General features: G+C 33.3%; 4 protein-coding genes across 5 annotated transcripts; all 4 read left to right on the top strand.

Annotated features, from left to right (window-relative positions):
* The first annotated feature begins 293 nt into the window (after window positions 1–293).
* Window positions 294–6,952, top strand: LOC123219584 (protein REDUCED WALL ACETYLATION 3-like). Its single transcript, XM_044641590.1, has 17 exons — window positions 294–678; window positions 783–830; window positions 1,613–1,704; window positions 2,298–2,435; window positions 2,525–2,581; window positions 2,663–2,735; window positions 3,542–3,700; window positions 4,162–4,311; window positions 4,429–4,684; window positions 4,972–5,087; window positions 5,178–5,264; window positions 5,372–5,460; window positions 5,585–5,647; window positions 5,766–5,822; window positions 6,096–6,192; window positions 6,295–6,453; window positions 6,586–6,952. Exons 2-17 carry the CDS (start codon window positions 798–800, stop codon window positions 6,589–6,591), a joined length of 1,632 nt encoding a protein of 543 aa, XP_044497525.1. The 5' UTR covers window positions 294–678; window positions 783–797; the 3' UTR covers window positions 6,592–6,952.
* Window positions 6,953–7,291: 339 nt separating this feature from the next.
* Window positions 7,292–9,970, top strand: LOC123218657 (probable purine permease 10). 2 transcript variants are annotated; one of them, XM_044640181.1, is made up of 3 exons: window positions 7,292–7,855; window positions 8,751–9,005; window positions 9,111–9,970. In XM_044640181.1, exons 1-3 carry the CDS (start codon window positions 7,813–7,815, stop codon window positions 9,887–9,889), a joined length of 1,077 nt encoding a protein of 358 aa, XP_044496116.1. In that variant the 5' UTR covers window positions 7,292–7,812; the 3' UTR covers window positions 9,890–9,970. The 2 variants fall into 2 exon arrangements, with proteins under 2 accessions (XP_044496116.1, XP_044496115.1); XM_044640180.1 differs by having other exon boundaries at window positions 7,293–7,855; window positions 8,751–9,970.
* A 2,029-nt stretch (window positions 9,971–11,999) lies between these two features.
* On the top strand, window positions 12,000–13,687 carry LOC123219472 (probable purine permease 10). The gene is made up of 2 exons (XM_044641456.1): window positions 12,000–12,109; window positions 12,452–13,687. Exons 1-2 carry the CDS (start codon window positions 12,073–12,075, stop codon window positions 13,570–13,572), a joined length of 1,158 nt encoding a protein of 385 aa, XP_044497391.1. The 5' UTR covers window positions 12,000–12,072; the 3' UTR covers window positions 13,573–13,687.
* Window positions 13,688–16,460: 2,773 nt separating this feature from the next.
* LOC123219548 (probable purine permease 10) lies at window positions 16,461–18,283 on the top strand. The gene is made up of 2 exons (XM_044641554.1): window positions 16,461–16,808; window positions 16,932–18,283. Exons 1-2 carry the CDS (start codon window positions 16,772–16,774, stop codon window positions 18,041–18,043), a joined length of 1,149 nt encoding a protein of 382 aa, XP_044497489.1. The 5' UTR covers window positions 16,461–16,771; the 3' UTR covers window positions 18,044–18,283.
* Window positions 18,284–19,381: the final 1,098 nt, after the last annotated feature.

Genomic DNA, 19,381 nt, shown 5'->3' with positions numbered 1-19,381 from the left:
AAATTGGACGGCAGCTTGGTCATGAGTGAAAAAACTGGATTTTCATCTTCCGTAAGTATGAGTTTGAGATAGACTTACAAAATAGGTGGGAAATAGTCCTTTTCCCTAATTATTATTGAAATGGTATATTCAACACGGTGTGACATATTCAAATCGGCTAACGCTGGTTGAGCTGTCTTGTTCAAATCTTGTGTTCCAACTTCCAACAATATAAATTATATACATATAAATATAAAATTATTTAAACTAAATAATTGTTTAAATAAAACCATTAGGTGCTTGCCTTGCTGATGAAAGTTTTTCAAAACTCCAGAAATAATAAATATTTAAAAATAAATAAAATCTCGCAGATATTTTTTTCATTAATTGGAATTCGGAATATTATGTTCAGTGTGACCGAAAGCAAAATAGCAACCGAAAACCACACGTAGCAACAGCAACAACGTTTGGCGAGCGGAGGGAAAGAGAAGAGAAGAGAAGAGAAGTGAAAACGACGTATCGTCCAACATTTTCTCTCTTCTTTAAGCAAACTCATTCTCTTCTTCGTTTTGATATCTGTTTCTTCATTCTCTATTACGCTACGCACTTTAATTGCTTTTCTCTAACTTGTATTTATTATCACCATGTCCTAGACATCACTTCTTCATTGGCTTTCTTCTTCTTCTGCTGCTGCTGCTGGTACGTCATCGTATTGATCTCTAATTCAAATTCAAATTTAAATACAAATTTTAGATTAATTTTTAATGTTCCGGCTTCAACATCTAATGCGCTTTGATTTGCAGTTTTACGGATTCAGAATGGTGGTTTACGGCCCAATCACGCCTGGACAGGTGTAGTTTCGTTCAATTTCTTCCCATTATTTGATCTTCTGGATGTTATGCATTTAGATTTTTTCCTTTTTGGTTATAGTTTAATGATTTAAGTTCTAAACTTGGTAAGCGAAGCTTGTTGAGCAAGATGGAGATTAATTACAAGTTTATGGGAGCTGATCCTCGAGTAATGCTGTTAGATTACTATATTTGTGATAATGTCTTGAGCATGCAAAAGTGGTGTGACCTTGAAGATTGTGAGTCAATAGTTGTAGGGTTTGAAGTCATTAGTACTCTTAAGTTAATCATGGATCAGAACTATTTTGTTGCAGAATCTTTGATCCTGTGTTGTGGTATGATAATGTGGCAACTTTGTGCTAATGAATTCGACTTTGTGACTTATGTTAGGCGTTGGATCTTTTCTTGTGCTTGTTGTTCACCTTCCAACAAAACATGTTGACTGCTTAAGTGAAATCTATTGGATACAATTGACGATGAGTGTTATAATTTGAAAATCCTTTTTGAGAGGGAGTAGCTGCATTCTTGTTTGAACTTCTTGTCATGTCAAAACTGATATCTTTTAATTTTTGAGACTATTTATTACTTATTTTACTGAGGGAACTGTAATTTTATCTGCTCTAATAAGGGAAGCTGATGGCAATCAGTTCAAAGTTGCTATCCTGTATAATTGATTATATTTATTTTGTTCTGAGTACTTGTTACCTGATATTTATAACAAAGTTTTTTTTTTTCCTGACTCCATGTTACTGGCATGTATAACAAGTTCATGTGGCATGTTTCAGGTGTCATTTCTGCTCGGAATTATCCCAGTATTTGTTGCATGGATATATTCAGAGTTTTTAGAATGTAAAAAACACTCGTCTCACTTTAAAGTGTAAGTCAGTTTTCCACTTGCATGTGTTTACATTGTGCAATGGATAATGGAAAATAGGGTCCATTTATTTTAATTTTCTGTATATGAGAAAATTGATTTTTTTTCTTTTGTAAATAAACAATGTCTTCATTTAGTTTGTTGTGTCTATCGGGATGCAAGAATGTGAAACTTCTAGAAAGCACTGTGTTTTAGAATGAGTGAATGAAAGTCATTCATCCATTTAGTGTATATTGAACTTCTCTTTTCTAGATAATGATGGAAATGGGGTGACAAGCTTTCTCTTCATTTCCAATTAATTTTGGCTCAATCGATTTCCTTTTGTATTTCTTGAGATCTGCCATATGGCCCTCTTGCCATATGCTGCTCAGAGTTATGCAAAACCCACTGCTTTTTGTTGTTTCCTATGGAAATGAAAACAAGGTTAGGGATATTCTGGATGGAAGCAACCCTAATCTATTTTGGAAAAGTTTACATTTTGTTTATGAAAGGTTGTTTCTCTTGGTAGAATGGGATTGTAATAAGCTTGTAATAGTTATGATTTAGTTCCTCTAATGGATGCTAAACATCTAAACAAGTAAGTTCCCTGGTTGCAGCCATTCAGACACCAATCTGGTTGAATTGGAAAAGGAGACTATAAAGGAAGATGATCGTACTGTTTTGTTAGAAGGAGGCCTCATTAGATCAGCTTCTGCAAAGCTTCAGAGTTCGTCCATTAAAGCAAACATGATTAGGTCACACCTCTGATTTGCAGAATTGTTTTGGAGATTGTTATGATTGTTTTCATAAAGTTTTTCTTAACTTTTCTCCCCTTGGTCTTTAGATTTCTGAGTATGGATGATACCTTCTTGCTAGAAAACCGGACAACTTTGAGAGCAATGTGAGTCATATTATTTTGTAGATGGTGTAATATTCTAAAGTTTCTCTACCTATATATAAACATAATAAATTTTGCATGCAGGGCTGAGTTTGGGGGAATTCTTTTTTATTTTTATATATGTGACCGCACAAATTTACTTGGTGATTCTACCAAGGTACTTTCTTTATGTAAAGAAACATCAATCTTCTATTCATTTATTCTTTTGTTTGAGATTGCTTTGCACTGACACACTTCACTCAAGTGTCATAGCATAAATATGCTTGGTGGTTCCAGAAGGGCTTCCAATTAAATTTGAAACATGTCCTGCATATCCCCAATTATCTTTTCTTTCTTACTTAATTTATTTACTCTTTAATATCTACATGTTTTCCATCTTTTATATAGTGATACTGTTTGTTGTAAAAGACTGTTAAAATATACAATTTGGGTATCTTACCTGTTTCTTGTCAAAGAGTTTATAACTTGGGATCTGATAGTTTTTGTGCTCTAGAATTTAGATTTATATGTTAAGGGCTAGTTCATACCAGATAATTCTGTAATATTGGAACTTATTTAAGGCTTTATATTTTCATGTTCTCTTGTTGTGGATACCAATAACATAGTCTAGCATCTATTTATATATATTTATTTATTTATTTGGTGAGACAACATAATCATTTTGCAACAGAGAGTAATAAAAAAGAGAGAACATGTTCTCTCTTTGTGGATACCAATACCATAGGCTTGCATACCCACAGTGTCATTTGATAGAATTTAATAAAGATGATGTTTAACCTGAAAATAATTGAAGCCTTTGTGGCATATATCTTAGAGACATCTATGTTACCATAAGAATTGCTTATTCATAGATGAGGTTGCTAGGGTCATGGTTTATGCTTGCATGTTGATAATGATGATAAGCTTGATTGTCCTGCGAATTATAATATTTTACTTTCCTGTCTTGTGGGTTTTCTCTCACAGAACTACAATCGCGATCTATTCCTTTTTCTGTACCTTCTTCTTGTCATAGTTTCAGCTATGACTTCTCTGAAGAAACATACTGACAAGTCAGCATTTTCTGGAAAGACCATACTTTACCTTAATAGGCATCAGACTGAAGAGTGGAAAGGATGGATGCAGGCAAGTATTTCTTGTTAAAACTTGTATCTTTTAAAGACATCCTGCCTTTATCATGACTTTGGGGGAAAATGGGAAATTTATTATCAAGTGGTTTTCTTTGTTTCGAATTTATTTTGAAATATTTCATATGCACTTTTTATTTGCATTCTTTCTTTTTTTAGTCTGGCTGTAACATATGCTATCCCATTATGACTATCCATTATAGTCAGACTACAAACGCATAGGAATTCAGCTTGTGATTTAATCTTTTCCCGTTCTGTCAATGCATTATTCGAATAAGTTCTATCAAATGCCAAACTAGGAGTGGAATTCAGCACAATTTTTTTCTATTGAATATGCTACCTTATCTTTTGCGTAAATTGGAGATTGCTTCTGTGCATATCTTTCTTCTGTTTATGATCCATATATGATTATTGTAATCACTACGTGGTGGCATCATAATCAATTTTGTGTTTCCACAGGTCCTATTTTTAATGTACCACTACTTTGCTGCAACTGAGATTTACAATGCGATACGAATCTTTATAGCTGCATATGTTTGGATGACTGGGTTTGGTAACTTCTCCTACTATTACATTAGAAAGGATTTTAGCCTTGCACGATTTGCTCAGGTAATTTTTTCTCTCTGGACTGTTATATTATTTACTGCAACTCTAACAAGTTATGACTTTTTTTTTTTTGAAATATAACATTCTAACATTCATTAAAATCTTTATTGCTTAATGAAGATGATGTGGCGGCTGAATTGCTTTGTGGCATTTTGCTGTGTTGTTCTCAACAATGACTATATGCTGTACTATATCTGCCCAATGCACACTCTTTTTACCATAATGGTGTATGGAGCTATTGGTATTTTTAACAAGTATAATGAGATAAGATCAGTGATGATTGTGAAGATTCTGGCATGCTTTCTTGTGGTCATCTTGATTTGGGAAGTTCCTGGAGTTTTTGATATACTGTGGAGTCCTTTTTCTTTTCTACTGGGTAAGCAACTTAGTAGATGCAGAGCACTGAATCCATGCCCTGAAGTTTTACTAAATTTTTTATGGCATGATTTTCATGGTTATCTTGGTTGTATTTTATGGCCTTCTTTGCTTCTCCACAGGTGTGACTTTTGAATGAATCTCAACTGCTTCTCTCTTTGATACTTGATTTATTATTGAGATGTTGAATATGGTTAATTTACGCTAAACCCAATGGTTTGGGTTTACGTTGATTTGCATATCCCAGGTGTGTATATATCATTGTTATTATGTTTTGTCCTATGGCAGGGTATACTGATCCTGCAAAACCGGATCTTCCTCGATTGCATGAGTGGCATTTTAGATCTGGACTTGATCGCTATATATGGATCATCGGAATGATATATGCCTATTGTCATCCCAATGTAATTTCTTGAATGTTTGGTAATCATAGATTTCTTACTTTCTTGAATTAACAATTAAACAGCTAACTTTTAAAATGTTGAAACTATTAGGTTGAGAAATGGATGGAGAAATTGGAGGAATCTGAACCCAAGAAAAAACTCTCAATCAAAACAGGCATTGTGGCAGTCACTTTATTGGTGAGTTGCATGCTACTGTGATTACTGCTATTGCCACGTAAAATAAATAACTGATTTTATGTTTTTTATATAGGTTAGAGGTTTAATGTCATTAGGTTACTTTGTAGGTTGGTTACTTATGGTATGAGTGCATCTACAAGCTTGACAAAGTTACATACAACAAGTACCATCCATACACATCATGGATACCCATTACGTACGTACTCAGATTTTCTTGTTCCAGCATGTATTAGGGAGTTTTATGGGTGTGGTTATAGAAATAGTTGATCCCTCTAAGGAGCTTCATTCAAGTTTTTAACTCTTCTTTCTTGTGATTCCAGTGTTTACATTTGTTTGCGGAACTTCACTCAGCAGCTTCGGAATGTCTCTTTGACCCTTTTTGCGTAAGTTCTTTGACCATTATAATTACATTCTATGACCTTGGTGAAAAGGTTAAATTGTATTCTTTCTGTCCATAAATACTTAGTTTCATCTCTTAACTGCACAACCCTGCCATACCAGGTGGCTTGGCAAGATAACTTTGGAAACCTATATCTCACAGTTCCATATCTGGTTGAGGTTTGTAGACAATTTCTTTGCTCTTTTTTTTTTTCTCCCTTCTTTTATTTCTGTATTTACTGTATTAACTTACTATGGAAATGGTGTACCCTCTATAATATATATTTACCATAATTTATTTTCCTTATTTTTGCTTCATCAAAATGTACAGAAATGGAACTAAAAACATGAATACATCATAGTTTTAGCATAAGTATTGTCCAAAACTCCAAGAATTTGGTGTTCTCCAGACTTATTGCAGACGATTTCTCACCTCTTAGTTTGTGTTTGCAGATCAGACATGCCTAATGGACAACCCAAGTGGCTCCTTTCTATTATCCCAGAATACCCTATGCTCAATTTCATGCTTACAACTGCTATTTATGTCTTGGTAAGTATATATTTGTTAATTTTTTTTCTTATTGTTAGAGAAAATAGTTTTAATTAACATTTTTTCCCGGCATTGTCCTGCTGTCTTCTCGTGCTTCTACAGGTGTCTCATAGACTTTTTGAATTAACCAATATACTCAAGACAGCTTTTGTACCTACAAAAGACAATCGGCGGCTTCTGTCTAACTTTCTTGCTGGAGTTGCAATTTCTTTTTGCTTGTATTGCGTTTCACTCATTCTCCTCTTGATCCCACATTCACCGGTAAATTTCTTGCTGAGCACTTGAGTATAATTCTTGGACATAAATTATATACTTCACGCCTTGTTCAAAATCGGAAAAAGTCAATAATAGTTCTTTTAACCTTATTTATTCACTTATACCACTACTGTACAGGCTTGAACAATTAAACCGAAGTGAAAGTTGAACAGGGGTTTTGTGTAGAAGATACAAAAACAAGTATAGGCTGAGTGAAACGAGGGACTTGGAAAATGTTGCTCACAGGTATACGCTTATGAAGCAAATATTTTGTGATTTTGGTTAAAGATTTGCCTCTGTTACCATGGCAAAGCCAAAATTAGATGTTTGATTTGGAAGAGGCAGGAAAACGGCACGAAATTTTTCCTTTTCTTTTTCTTGTAATTTTGTGAAGCGTTATATGTCAAATTTGCCCTCATTAGAAAAAAAAGGTTCCTGTGACATACAACAATAATTTGTATACATAATTGGAAATTTTCTTAGATTGAATACAGATATATTTTTATGAATTCCTTGAAAAGGTATTTTGGTGTTTTTTTTTTCAGTGTTTATAGATATGTCGAGAATTTGGACTTTAGGTGAAGTGGGTAGGCCTGATGGTGCTATTCAATTGCAAATATAATATGAACTCAAAAAAGATGAAGAATACATTGCACCTAGGATGGATTGGCATTTGGTTAAACATGAACAAACACTAGTTTGAATTTAGATTGAATTTAGAATGATTAGTTTGAAAACGAGTTTGATTGGTTCAAATTGTTAAAATAAATCATTAAAAAAAATAATTAATGAGAAATGAGAAGAATCATTAATGAGATAAACTTTGATTTAAACTGAGCTCAATTGCAATTTGAGCTTGATCATCTCTAATTGAATTTAACTCTAATTGCATGGTTGATTTATTTATCTTGTGCCCCTGTAAATGATTCAAAATACATGGATAGACAGTCATGGGTTAGCATTTGCCCATGAATTGAATAATTTAGACAAGCCGCAGTTCAGACGGCACGTCAAGGGTTCATGATAATTAGATGAATTTTGTAGCCATATAAAACACAGAGAAATGTGTCAAATGCATGAGATGATTGTTTCTAATTAGGCCGGCAAATTGGAATCATCTAAATGGGTTCTGAAATTTAGTATAAGTAACTTCGTGAGTATGTTTAATTGATGCTACCCACAAGACTACGTGTCTCTTACTGAAAGTCTTTAACCTCATACGGGCTGCTGGTTTGGCATTCAGACAGATTACAAATTATTGATATTAATATTTCTGAGGACTTTAATTTCAAGGGCCTCTCTCTGCCTGGCTGAAACTCGATCTCCTTGAGTGTTCTTTTTCTTCTCTTCTTCTTCAGTATTGCCATGGGACGTGCTCAACAAGAAGAAGTGGAGCTTCATATTCTAGGTAAGCGATGAGAGTCAAGAGGTTTTTTTTATTTTTTTGTTTTTAATCAAGAGAGATACATGCATGCATGGATATGAGTTAATAACACTGTTGTTACCATATTTGAGATCTTGTTTTAGCCGATGAAGCTTAATAATTAGAGTTTGATCTAGGCTGTGGTAATTGATTTGATAATACTACTAGACTTTTATGGGTTAGACTGACTCAGATTTTGTGAGGATATGAGACATAACTGCACACACATTTAGAATTAGGAGTCAATCCGAATCTATTGCTCAATTTGAATTTGAATTTGAATGAATTGATTTTAAAATAGAGTTTTAGTTTAATAATTTAATTTGTGGTCTATAAATATGAAGATCGAAATTTATATTACATAAAACCAATTAGATTGAGTTAATATCAAATCTACTACATTTATAAACCATTCACTTAATTATTTTTATTAGATATAAAACTTTAGTGAGATTATAAGTGTGAAGATCTAAACCCATATTATATAAAACTAATCAGTTTGTATTAAGGTTCAATCTACTATACTTATATACCACTCACTTATATTGATTTTATTTGATATAACTTCAACACAATTTGAAATTAAATTGCTCATTCATTTTGGTTGGTCGCCTCATAAATAATACTATTCACTTTAAAGATATTATTTATTCTGTCAAGAATCTTCTAGTGATACCGTGCACCTGTTTAAGCAACTTTGAACATAACTTGAGTTGGGGCATTATGGTTCTGATACAAGTTCAATGTGTGGATTGAATCCAACCTTGTTTAGGGTAAGGGTACCTCCCACTAATAGCTTTGTCTAACGCATGTAAATTTTGATGCAATGAAGTCCCATGGTAGCTAGCTTGTGAATGATGATCTTGACATTTACCTGCAGGCGTTGAAGCCGCAGAAGGAGGCTCATTCACTCGCCAAAGAAATTTGATGTGGTGGATCCGAATGGCCATCTATACAATCTTTGTTCTTGTTGGGCAGACAGCGGCCACTCTCCTTGGAAGATTATACTATGACAAAGGCGGTAACAGCAAATGGCTAGCTGGACTTATGCTCACTGCAGGTTTCCCAGTTCTTGTTCCCTTCTATTTCATTTCATCGCCACTACTTCAACATCCCGTTTCCAACAATCTCCAACGTAAATCTCCATCTCTTTTACTTTTTGCATCAGCTTATTCCTTGTTCGGCATTGTTATAGCCGCTGACTCCATGTTGTATTCTGTTGGGTACATGTATCTTCCAGTCTCTACTTACTCCCTTCTCTGCGCTTCTCAACTAGCCTTCAACGCTTTCTTCTCCTTCTTCCTCAACTCTCTGAAGTTCACTTTTCTCATTATCAATTCCTTAACCCTTCTCACCATCTCCTCCATTCTCCTCATCTTTCAAACCAACGACTCCACTGCTTCAAGCGACGATGGCCATCCATTCTCCAAACGACAGTACGCAATCGGTTTCATATGCACTATAGCTGCCTCAGCCTTATATGGACTACTTCTTTCACTTACACAATGGTTTCTACACAAGGTTGCCAAGAAGAAAACAGTTAAGGTGGTTCTAGATATGATAATTTATCCATCGCTTGTTGCAAGCTGTGTTATAGTTGTGGGGCTTTTTGCCAGTGGAGAATGGAAGGGTTTAAGCAAGGAAATGGCAGGGTTTAAGCTTGGGAAAGTGTCTTATCTTATGACTCTCATATGGACTGCTGTGTGTTGGGAGGTTTTTTCAGTAGGTTCAATTGGGTTGATCTTTGAAGTGTCTTCAGTGTTCTCAAATGTTATAAGCACTCTAGGTTTGCCTGTAGTTCCAGTTCTGGCAGTGGCGTTTTTCAGAGATCAAATGAGTGGGGTGAAGGTGCTGGCTTTGATATTGGCTGTTTGGGGGTTTGTTTCCTATGTGTATCAGCATTATTATTTAGATGACCATAAGGCCAAAATTGACAGTAGAAATGCAGATGCTGCTGCTAAAGCTCCCATTGTTGGGAGAAATGATGTTGATGAGAATGAGAATAAGGAATCAAATTAACCTAATATGTAGATATTCCATAAATTGTATGAGGAAATATTGGAAAATTAATAAATGTGGGACTACTTTATCAAAATCTAACCCTGCTAGTCAAAAACACATTTTGTATTGCCAATGGGCCCCCTGGTTCTGCCAAATTGACTCAACATTTGAAAAATCTATATATTGGTTTCCACCAAAAAACAATCTTTCCGTCAAATATGAATATTATTTATTTAGTAATACCTTATGTATTCAGTTTTGATTTTATGTCATGATTAGATTTTATTTTATTTTTAATTTAAAATCATTCAATTACACGATGATATATCATCTAATACTTAATTGAGTATTCAAAATTATATACATATAGTATTTTATTATTAAATTGAGTTTTAATTGAGTTTTAAATGCCCTTTGATTTGTCGTATCTTCCTCTATAAAATTTTAATAATTATCGATAAATTCACTCTCTTATAGAATTCAACATTGTCGTTAAGGTTTAGCTGGCTATCACTAAAAACATATGGATTGATTATGATACTATTTGTAATATTCTGATATAAGAGTGTCACATTATCAATATATTATCGGTTTTGAATATATAGTCATTATAGTTTTGTGTTTAGATATTCGTTAATTTGATATTTGTCTTAGAGTGTTACACAAACTCTAATTGATAGATACTTATACATGTACTCACACCTCTCATGTTTATAATAGGTTACACCTGTTTTATTCAAATCATACAAGTTTTACTATATATCGTTATTTTACCCGTCACCTATTGCAATTTTTTCAAGTGTAATGCAAAGTTTATTAGTTTAATCTCTTCAATACTATCTTAAATTTCTTTGAAAATTCACTATTCAAAACTCACTTCTTAAATTTGGATAACCTCCATTTAGAATTCATCCCACCATTATACTACAATTACAATTGTAAACAGATGCCCTTTACCAAACCTTTTAGAAATCTAATTCATTTACTTTTCTCCATTCACTTGTATGAAATATTAGAAATTTATGAATGTTGGCCTACTTGTCTATCAAAATCTAACCCACTTAGTCAAAAACACTTTTTATAGTGCCAAATTATTGATATTCCTTTACACCTGTAGGGATAAAGACAGGTGCTCCAACTTTGACTCAACATCTGAAAAATTAATTCATGGATTGATTTCTGCATGATGTCTCCATCAGAATCAGTCTACCCATCAAAATTGAATATTCAACTAGTCCTGTAAGCCTTTTGACGTAATTTCTGTTAGTATTAAATTGTATCCAGTAGATAATGGGTAACCTTCTGGTATTAAATTCATGTATCTCCTTATTCAAGCTAATGGTTTCATACTAATTCAGTTGAAAAAGCACAGTTTGAATGGAAATCGAAAACTACTCCTACCCTTTTGATTTCAGGTAATAAAAAATATGCTAATGAATTACTAGCAAACTCCATCGCTCTTTTTATGGACTTTGAATGATGAAACTCCAATCAGAAGCACTTGCAGTGGCCACTGCTTTTGACGTTTATACTGAATGTAGACAAGATGATATCCTAAATAATTGTGTCCTTTTTTAAGTTCAATTATATCTGGTTCAATTCCATTTTACTGTTCACATGGAGTCTGACAAAGAATCCCAAAGCCAATCTTATTATTGGCGTTCAAAACATGCTTTCCTTGAGTTGGATCGTAAAAAACTTCACATTTTACTCAAGATGCAAACCATGTAACAGATTAGATTGCAAAGAAGGGTCCTTTCTATATTGATGCTCTCATTGTGTCCTCTATAGTCTTTCCTGAGCTTCAGGAGATCCGGAGAGCCTTAACTCCCCTTTGTTCTTTTTAATCTTTTGTTTTTTGACATGGACCTTAGCTTGAAAAAAAAAACCCAAATTGAGAATTTAAAAAAAATAGTGTTGAAAATTACCTTATTAGTTGGCTGAGGTTTTGTCCTATTATATAGAAGGTTTTTTTCAAGAAATATACAGTAACAATTAAAGCAACTTGGCAATGACAGTACCAAATTATCAATCATTGACTCACGTGCAGCCTAAAGTTGACTGAAAAGCCTTCTAGATGTTCATGCAAATATGATAAATTAACTTCATCTACAGACAATTAGGCGCACCATCTTTCTGTCTCTCTCTTTTTTATCTTTACAGTTTTGAAAGTTCTTCCATCTTTACAGTACTTATTTGACATGGGAGAAGCTCAAGAAGTGCAACTCCAAATCATGGGTAAGGTCTATATATATATATATATATATGCAATTTCCAAGTTAATGATTCATAGCATTAAAAGGTTTGTTTTTATTTTATATTTTTAAAAAATTTATGTGCAAGAATATATAGTAATAATGAATTTCAACCTTACACCATAGTTTTAGGAATATTGTCTTGTTCTGTTTCTTCAACGTTGGGTTCATGGTTTCTTTTTAGCAACATATTTAAGTTGGAAAAGACTGCACTTCTAAAACTCTCTGTTTCAGAAAAGAGATGAAAATGAAATTTCTATCCATGTTCAGTTTATATTCTGCTTAAAATTGTTCTTATGCCTCCAGATCTTCAATTTGTTTGCAGTTGAGGAGGCTAAAAAACCAAAAAGTGCTCAGAATATAAATATGACTGCAGCAGTGCCTCAACAAATAGATTACAAATGGTGGCTGAGGATAGCTCTCTACATTCTCATTGTCCTTGTTGGCCAGACAGTGGCTCTACTTTTGGGAAGATTGTACTATGTTAAAGGAGGCACAAGCAAATGGGTAGAAACATTAATGCAGGTTGCAGGTTTCCCAGTTCTCCTTTTCTTCTATTGCTTTTCTGCTTTCAAAAAACCCACTTCAAACAATCTTCGAAGTCAACCAAGATCTTCCTTTATTGTGGCATTGATTTATGTCTCACTAGGCTTACTTACAGCATTGAATTGCTTTCTGCTTTCAATTGGGATGCTATATCTTCCTGTTTCTACTGTCACTCTCATTTCTGCATCCCAGTTAGGCTTCAATGCTTTATTCTCACTTTTCCTGAATTCACAGAAATTCACCCCTTTAATCATCAATTCCATGGTGATTCTCACCATCTCCTCTATCCTTCTTATGTTTCAAGATGGCTCTGGAGAGCCCTCTGGAGTCTCCAAAGTGAAGTTTGCTATTGGGTTCATATGCAACATTGCTGGATCCGCAGGCTGTGGATTGATACTTGCTTTGATGCAGCTTTGTTTTCGGAAGGTTCTTAACAGAGGAACTTTCAAAGAGATCATCGATGTCATATTCTATTCTTCAATAGTTGCAACTGGTGCAACCCTGGTGGGACTTTTTGCCAGTGGAGAATGGAAAGGTTTAAGTAAAGAGATGGAATTGTATGAGCTTGGAAAAGTGGCCTATGTGATGACTATTTTTTGGGCAACCATAGCTTGGCAGATTTTTACTGTTGGCGTCGTCGGATTGATCTTTGAGGTGTCTTCACTGTTCTGCAACTCCATAAGTGTTTTAGGGTTTCCTCTGGTTCCAGCTTTGGCTGTGGTGTTTTTCCATGACAAAATGGATGGAGTGAAGGTGATCTCCATGGTTTTGGCCATTTGGGGCGTTGTTTCTTATATCTATCAGCAGTATTTGGACAAATCCAATTCAGAAACTGATTCCAGAATTGCCAGTGAAGATTCTGAAGCTTTTCCTTCCGGCCTTGAAATAGTTCACAAATGAGATTTCATGTACAGACTTAGTACATGAATAAAAGCAGTACTGTAGCTACGAACTTTAAATATTTTATTGAATATTAAAAAAACATATTATATAAATAAATTTTATTTTACCATAATTTAAAATCACCCCCTTACCAAATATCTTTAAATACTCAAAACCCATAAAAAAAAAATTTAGAATAATATTATTTACACTATTCATGAATCATTCAACAATAATTTTCCAAAAGTCAAACTTCTCTTCAAAAAGCATTACCATTACCTTTAGTCCTTTTTCCACTTCTTGTTTAATGGGTTAGTATTAGATTCAAATCAAATTTATTTGATTTTAATTTTGAATTTAATTCGAATAAATCTAAAATGAATTAAACTCAAATAAGGTTAAATTAAAAACTTCAATATTTTTGAATTTGAACTCAAACTCAAACTTTAGAGTGTTTAATTCGTTAAACTCTTGAATTAATAATTTTGATACAAAATGATATCGTTTTGATCAATATATATTAAAATGACGTCGTTTTAATAACGAATTAGTTAAAAGTTCGAGTTTGAACTGAACTTGAGCTTGAGTTTTTTTTAAACGAGCTAAGCTCAAGTTTATTTAAAGCGAGTTCGAAAACCTCAAACTCAAGTTTGAACTTAATTATATATAAATTGAATCGAACTTAAGTTTGATTCAATTTAAATTCAACTCTAAAGTGGGCAATGATTGTATCCAAGAGAATAAATAATCAAATATTGGAACAATGTGGTGCTCTGTGCTCTATGACAATTTGAACAGCGCAACCTCTATAATTTGCATAGTTTATATGCAAAGTTTAATGAAATATGAATTCAGTTTTAAGGATTTAAATAAAAATTCAGATAATTATCATATAATTAGTGTTATAATTATATAATTATTAGATAATATATTATCTGAAAATTAAATTATATATATTTAAAATTAGAATCACATAATTCTAATTTAAAAGACTTTAAAATACTTTTTATCATGAGTTTATGCATACATTAATAACTATGTATAACATTTAGTTAAAATATTATTTATTTTAAACATATAATTTATCACGATTTTATAAAAAATTATAAATTATTTTACTAATAATTTTTTTATCATTTTCAAATGATATGAAATTCTAAAATATATCCAACATATTTATAGTGTAACAAATGTTTTAAGATATAAACTTTTTAAAAAGGGATATCGAATTTTTTGCCTAAAAGAGGACCCTTTTATACATTTATATCATACTTTTTATAGTTTAAATATTTTTATTATTTTATGTGTTAAAATATCTAAACCGCTCTTGTCTTTAATATTATAAATTTTCTTATTTGTGATTTCATGTGAAATATAATTTATTATGTTTAATGTTGTGATTTTATGAAGTTGAAATATTGATAGTTAAAATTGGAAATGAGTTAACGTCAACCTGTTTTTTGTGTGTTTTTAAATTCAAACTTGAATCTTTGTCAACTAATTTCTAATTTTAATTATCAATATTTCAACTACATTATAATAATATTAAATAATATAATAATATAAAATTATAACATTAAATAATAATAAATTATATTTTAAATAAAATTATAAATACGAATATTTATAATATTAGATGATAAATACCATTTAAATATTTTAATATATAAGATAAAAAGATTTAAATATATAGATATACCTATTTTTTTGATAAAAAATTCAATTCCCCTTCATAAAAATAGTGTGGCGAATCTTGTGGTCTACTGAAGTATGGAATCTCCAATGCATGACGCAGATTTTTGTTCATGACAGCACTCCTGGGCTCTTTCACAAGATCCAAAATAGAAGCACCGGTTTGTGGCCAGCACCATCGGCATCCAAAGGGATAACGATCACTTTTTCACTCATTATTAACGCCAACTTGAGCCGTCAAGTTGGAATTTTTTTGCTTGTCGGCTTAATTTGACAGGTTTTGGCTAAGTGGGTTGCTCTTGTATTTTGCTTATCTCTTTAAATCTCAACCTTTCAAGTCCACTCTATAACGATCAGCATAACTAAAAGTAACAGCATTATTGCCACTAAAGAGTTGAGTGTGGGATTATAAACACTTGTCATTATTCTCATGTCTCCACAAAGAGTTGAGTACAGGGTTGAAAATACTTGTTGGGCATCCCATCGTTGGGAATTATGTGGGATATAAAATCTTTTTAATTGTACTTGCTTTTGAGGTTAGAGAGATTAAATAACATTTTTAGAACCTAATAAATGATATCAGCAAAGTTTAAGAGCAATTCTATCTAAAGTTCATGAAGAGTAATCAGATTGTGTCATTCTAATTTCAGCTTTGATAATATATCATCTTCAGAGGCTCTGTTCAGGGGAGGTTTTGCCTTTTACCCTGTGGCTGGTTAACTGAAAATTAGTACTGGATTTTATAACACTTTTAAACAAATTTTAAATTGATAAAACATAAGAAATGATGGATATAAATGGTAAACGTAAAATTCTTAGATGTCAAGTAGGTATAAAAAGACGGATTAAATCAACTGTAAACTCTAAAATCAATGTCCAAATATTAAATTAACTAGGTTTTTTGGTAAATGGACAACAACTAGACTTTCAAATTAGATGGTTAGAGCTCAAAGATTTAGACATGTGTTAAGTTCTGTGGATTTCTAGATGATCAAATTTCATTTGCCCGAAGTAAATGTCTACAATGGAAAAAGGTTTGTGCTTGTGTGGACCAGCTCTTACTTCTAGATTATATCCACACTCCACTCAGTAAAAAGATGATGGAGACAATATCCAATTTCAACCGTGGAAATCTTGCCATTGTTTAGCACGATTCAACTCAGCCTTGTTCAATCCTCTGAGGAAATTTATAGCCTACTGTCTGTTGTACAGCGAAACAGGAGAGTTAAATGATAGCTCTTATTAATTGTTTGAGTATTTCTGTAACTTCAATCATGCAAAAGAATAATTATAATCCCAAATGAGCGAGAAAGACAAGTAACAAGACCTAATTTAAGTCAAATTAAGCTGACTTTGCACGTTTATGTTCCATGAATGTACTGTTTGATTTGCTGAAGCAAACGACAAAAGCAGACAAAGAAGTGTGAATGGTGGGTTTGAAGCTTCTTCATTCGTGTATATATACGGTTTCTCTCATTCTAGTCTTTGTTTATAATCTTTTCCAGTCTTCTTTTTTCCATCCGACATGGCAGAAACTCAAGAACTGCAACTCCAAATCATGGGTTAGTCTTTGAAAATTCTCTTTTTAATGATTTTGTGTTTTGGGTTGCTGTTATGATTGGAGTTTGAGTTGGCTTAGCTTTGTTTCTTCTGTAGCTAATCTTTTCACGTATAATTTTTGCCAGTTAAGGAAGCTAAGGATGCAGAGTCAAATGAGGCTAGTGTGGCCGGCCAAGCAACAGTGCAACACTCGAGAGCCTATCAACGGTGGATCAGAATAGCCTTGCATATATTCTTTGTTCTCTCCGGCCAAGCAGCGGCCACTCTCCTGGGAAGACAATACTATGACAAAGGAGGCAATAGCAAATGGTTGGCAACACTTGTGCAGCTTGTAGGCTTCCCAGTTCTCCTCCCCTACTACTGCCTTCCACCACCAAAAATTTCCGACACAAGCAGTAATGAAACTGCCCCACCGCCTTCTTTTCTTGTCCTTGCTTCTGTCTACTTCTCCCTTGGCTTGCTTATAGCAGCCGATTGCTTTTTGTATTCAGTTGGGTTGTTATATCTGCCAGTTTCAACTTATTCCCTCATCTGTGCATCCCAGTTGGCCTTCAATTCCTTCTTCTCCTTCTTCCTTAACAAGCAGAAGTTCACTCCATTCATAATCAACTCTTTAGTCCTTCTCACAATCTCCTCCACGCTCCTGGTTTTCCAGAGCGACTCTGAGAACCCCACAGGCTTGTCGAAGGTGAAGTATATAATTGGATTCATTTGCACTGTTGGAGCATCTGCAGGATTTGGACTTGTGCTTTCGCTTACTCAACTCACCTTCCAAAAGGTTCTGAAGAAGGAAACTTTTACAGTAATCATGGATATGATAGTGTATACGAGTCTAGTTGCAAGCTGTGCTACAATGGTGGGACTTCTTGTGAGCAAGGAATTTAAGAGTTTAAAGACAGAGATGGGAGCATACAAGTTAGGGAAGATCTCATATGTTATGAATTTGGTTTGGACTGCTATATGTTGGCAAGTCTTTAATATTGGCGCAACAGGATTGATCTTCGAGACATCCTCTCTGTTCTCCAATGCCATAAGTGTTCTGGGTTTGCCTTTGGTTCCAATTCTGGCTGTTGTATTTTTTCATGACAAAATGGGTGGCATCAAGGTGATTGCCATGTTGTTGGCTTTATGGGGCTTTCTCAGTTTTCTTTATCAGCAATACCTTGACGACTATGAGTCCAAGAATGAGAAGAGAAAAGCCGATGAAGTTGTTCAGGCCTCTGATGGGAGTCAATAGTTGGAAATTTTATTTTGTGATTTTGGTTAAAGATTTGCCTATGTTACCATGGCCAAGCCAAAATTAGATGTCCGATTTGGAAGAGGCAGGAAAATGGCACCTTTTCTTTTTCCTGTAATTTTGTGAATCGTTGTATGCCAAATGTTCCCTCATTAGAATAAAAAAGTTTCCTGTGACATACAACAATAATTTGTATACATAATTGGAAATTTTCTTAGATTGAATACAGATTTTTTTTTTTTTTTTCTGAATTCCTTGAAAATGCATTCTGGTGTTTTATAAGTGTTTATAGATAGGCTTCGGATTAAGCCAAATTGAACGGACAATTGATCAGCTTCGGTCAAATCCAACTATAATTGCATGGTTTATATCCTTCTCATGTGCCGTTGGGATAGGCATGTTCATGGGCTAGTATTGGCCCATGAATTCATTGGAATGCTTGCACATGTGAATAATTCGGAGTTCTGGTTTTAAAAAAAAAAAAAACCATCTGTTTTAAATATGCTTACAAGTACTAGGATGCTAATTAATCATGTGATTAGGTGATAACCCCCAAATTTAGTTAATTTAATTGACATCATTGTGTGAAAAATGTTCATAAGTAGGTTCAAAAATACAAAAGTTGTTCAAAATGTCAATTAATGTCAGTTTTAGACAACTTTTTTCGCATGAAAATTGTCCAATTAATGCCAGTTTCAACAAAATTTTTATATAAAAGTTGTTTGACCCCCGATTTTAGTTAATGTTCTGGTATCCCCCTATGAATTTACTGAATTTTTATAAGAAAGTCCATTGATAACTCTTTGTATGTTAGAGAACCTATGAGTGACACATGAACAGCTAGTGAATTTACATATCTCAAATTGTGTTTGAAAATTCTTAGAAATAAATATTTAAAACAAATTAAAACCCAAATTAATATCACTAAAGAGTTTTGGCTAATTGTGCAAATAGCCAAGGATTTAGGGTCGAGTATATAAAGTAGTTATTAGGGTTATGTTATAAATTTATGATATTCTATAATTTTAGCCGTCATTCTCTTCTTATAAGATCCTTCAATATAATCAACCAATTTCATAATGTAAAACTTTTGTGTCTTTTTGTTGTCGTAGAGCCCATATGTGTATGAATATGGACAATAAATATTAAGAAGGAAATCTTTTTCATCTTGGACAAATTAGGAATGGACTCAAAAGAGAAAGAGCCGCTAGTTGCAGGTACAAAGGTTTTTCAAAAGAAATATTCCTAACTTTTGTATCAGAATGAAAATTCAAAATTGGGTTGCTTCTGCTTCTTAATTAAGCATCTAACCTATCATTTTTCTGATAATTGGACTAC

This window comes from Mangifera indica, chromosome 6, assembly GCF_011075055.1.
Source record: "Mangifera indica cultivar Alphonso chromosome 6, CATAS_Mindica_2.1, whole genome shotgun sequence".
NCBI lineage: Eukaryota > Viridiplantae > Streptophyta > Magnoliopsida > Sapindales > Anacardiaceae > Mangifera > Mangifera indica.
This window is presented reverse-complemented; position numbering and strand designations above follow the sequence as displayed.

Excerpts from the sequence above, each read along its gene's own strand:
- LOC123219584 (XM_044641590.1), top strand. The coding sequence starts at position 798 with ATGGTGGTTTACGGCCCAATCACGCCTGGACAG. Across the intron at positions 2,436-2,524 it reads ATTAAAGCAAACATGATTAG|ATTTCTGAGTATGGATGATA; the intron begins GTCACACCTCTG and ends CTTGGTCTTTAG. Across the intron at positions 2,736-3,541 it reads TACTTGGTGATTCTACCAAG|AACTACAATCGCGATCTATT; the intron begins GTACTTTCTTTA and ends TTTCTCTCACAG.
- LOC123218657 (XM_044640180.1), top strand. The coding sequence starts at position 7,813 with ATGGGACGTGCTCAACAAGAAGAAGTGGAGCTTCATATTCTAG. Across the intron at positions 7,856-8,750 it reads AGTGGAGCTTCATATTCTAG|GCGTTGAAGCCGCAGAAGGA; the intron begins GTAAGCGATGAG and ends ATTTACCTGCAG.
- LOC123219472 (XM_044641456.1), top strand. The coding sequence starts at position 12,073 with ATGGGAGAAGCTCAAGAAGTGCAACTCCAAATCATGG. Across the intron at positions 12,110-12,451 it reads AGTGCAACTCCAAATCATGG|TTGAGGAGGCTAAAAAACCA; the intron begins GTAAGGTCTATA and ends ATTTGTTTGCAG.
- LOC123219548 (XM_044641554.1), top strand. The coding sequence starts at position 16,772 with ATGGCAGAAACTCAAGAACTGCAACTCCAAATCATGG. Across the intron at positions 16,809-16,931 it reads ACTGCAACTCCAAATCATGG|TTAAGGAAGCTAAGGATGCA; the intron begins GTTAGTCTTTGA and ends AATTTTTGCCAG.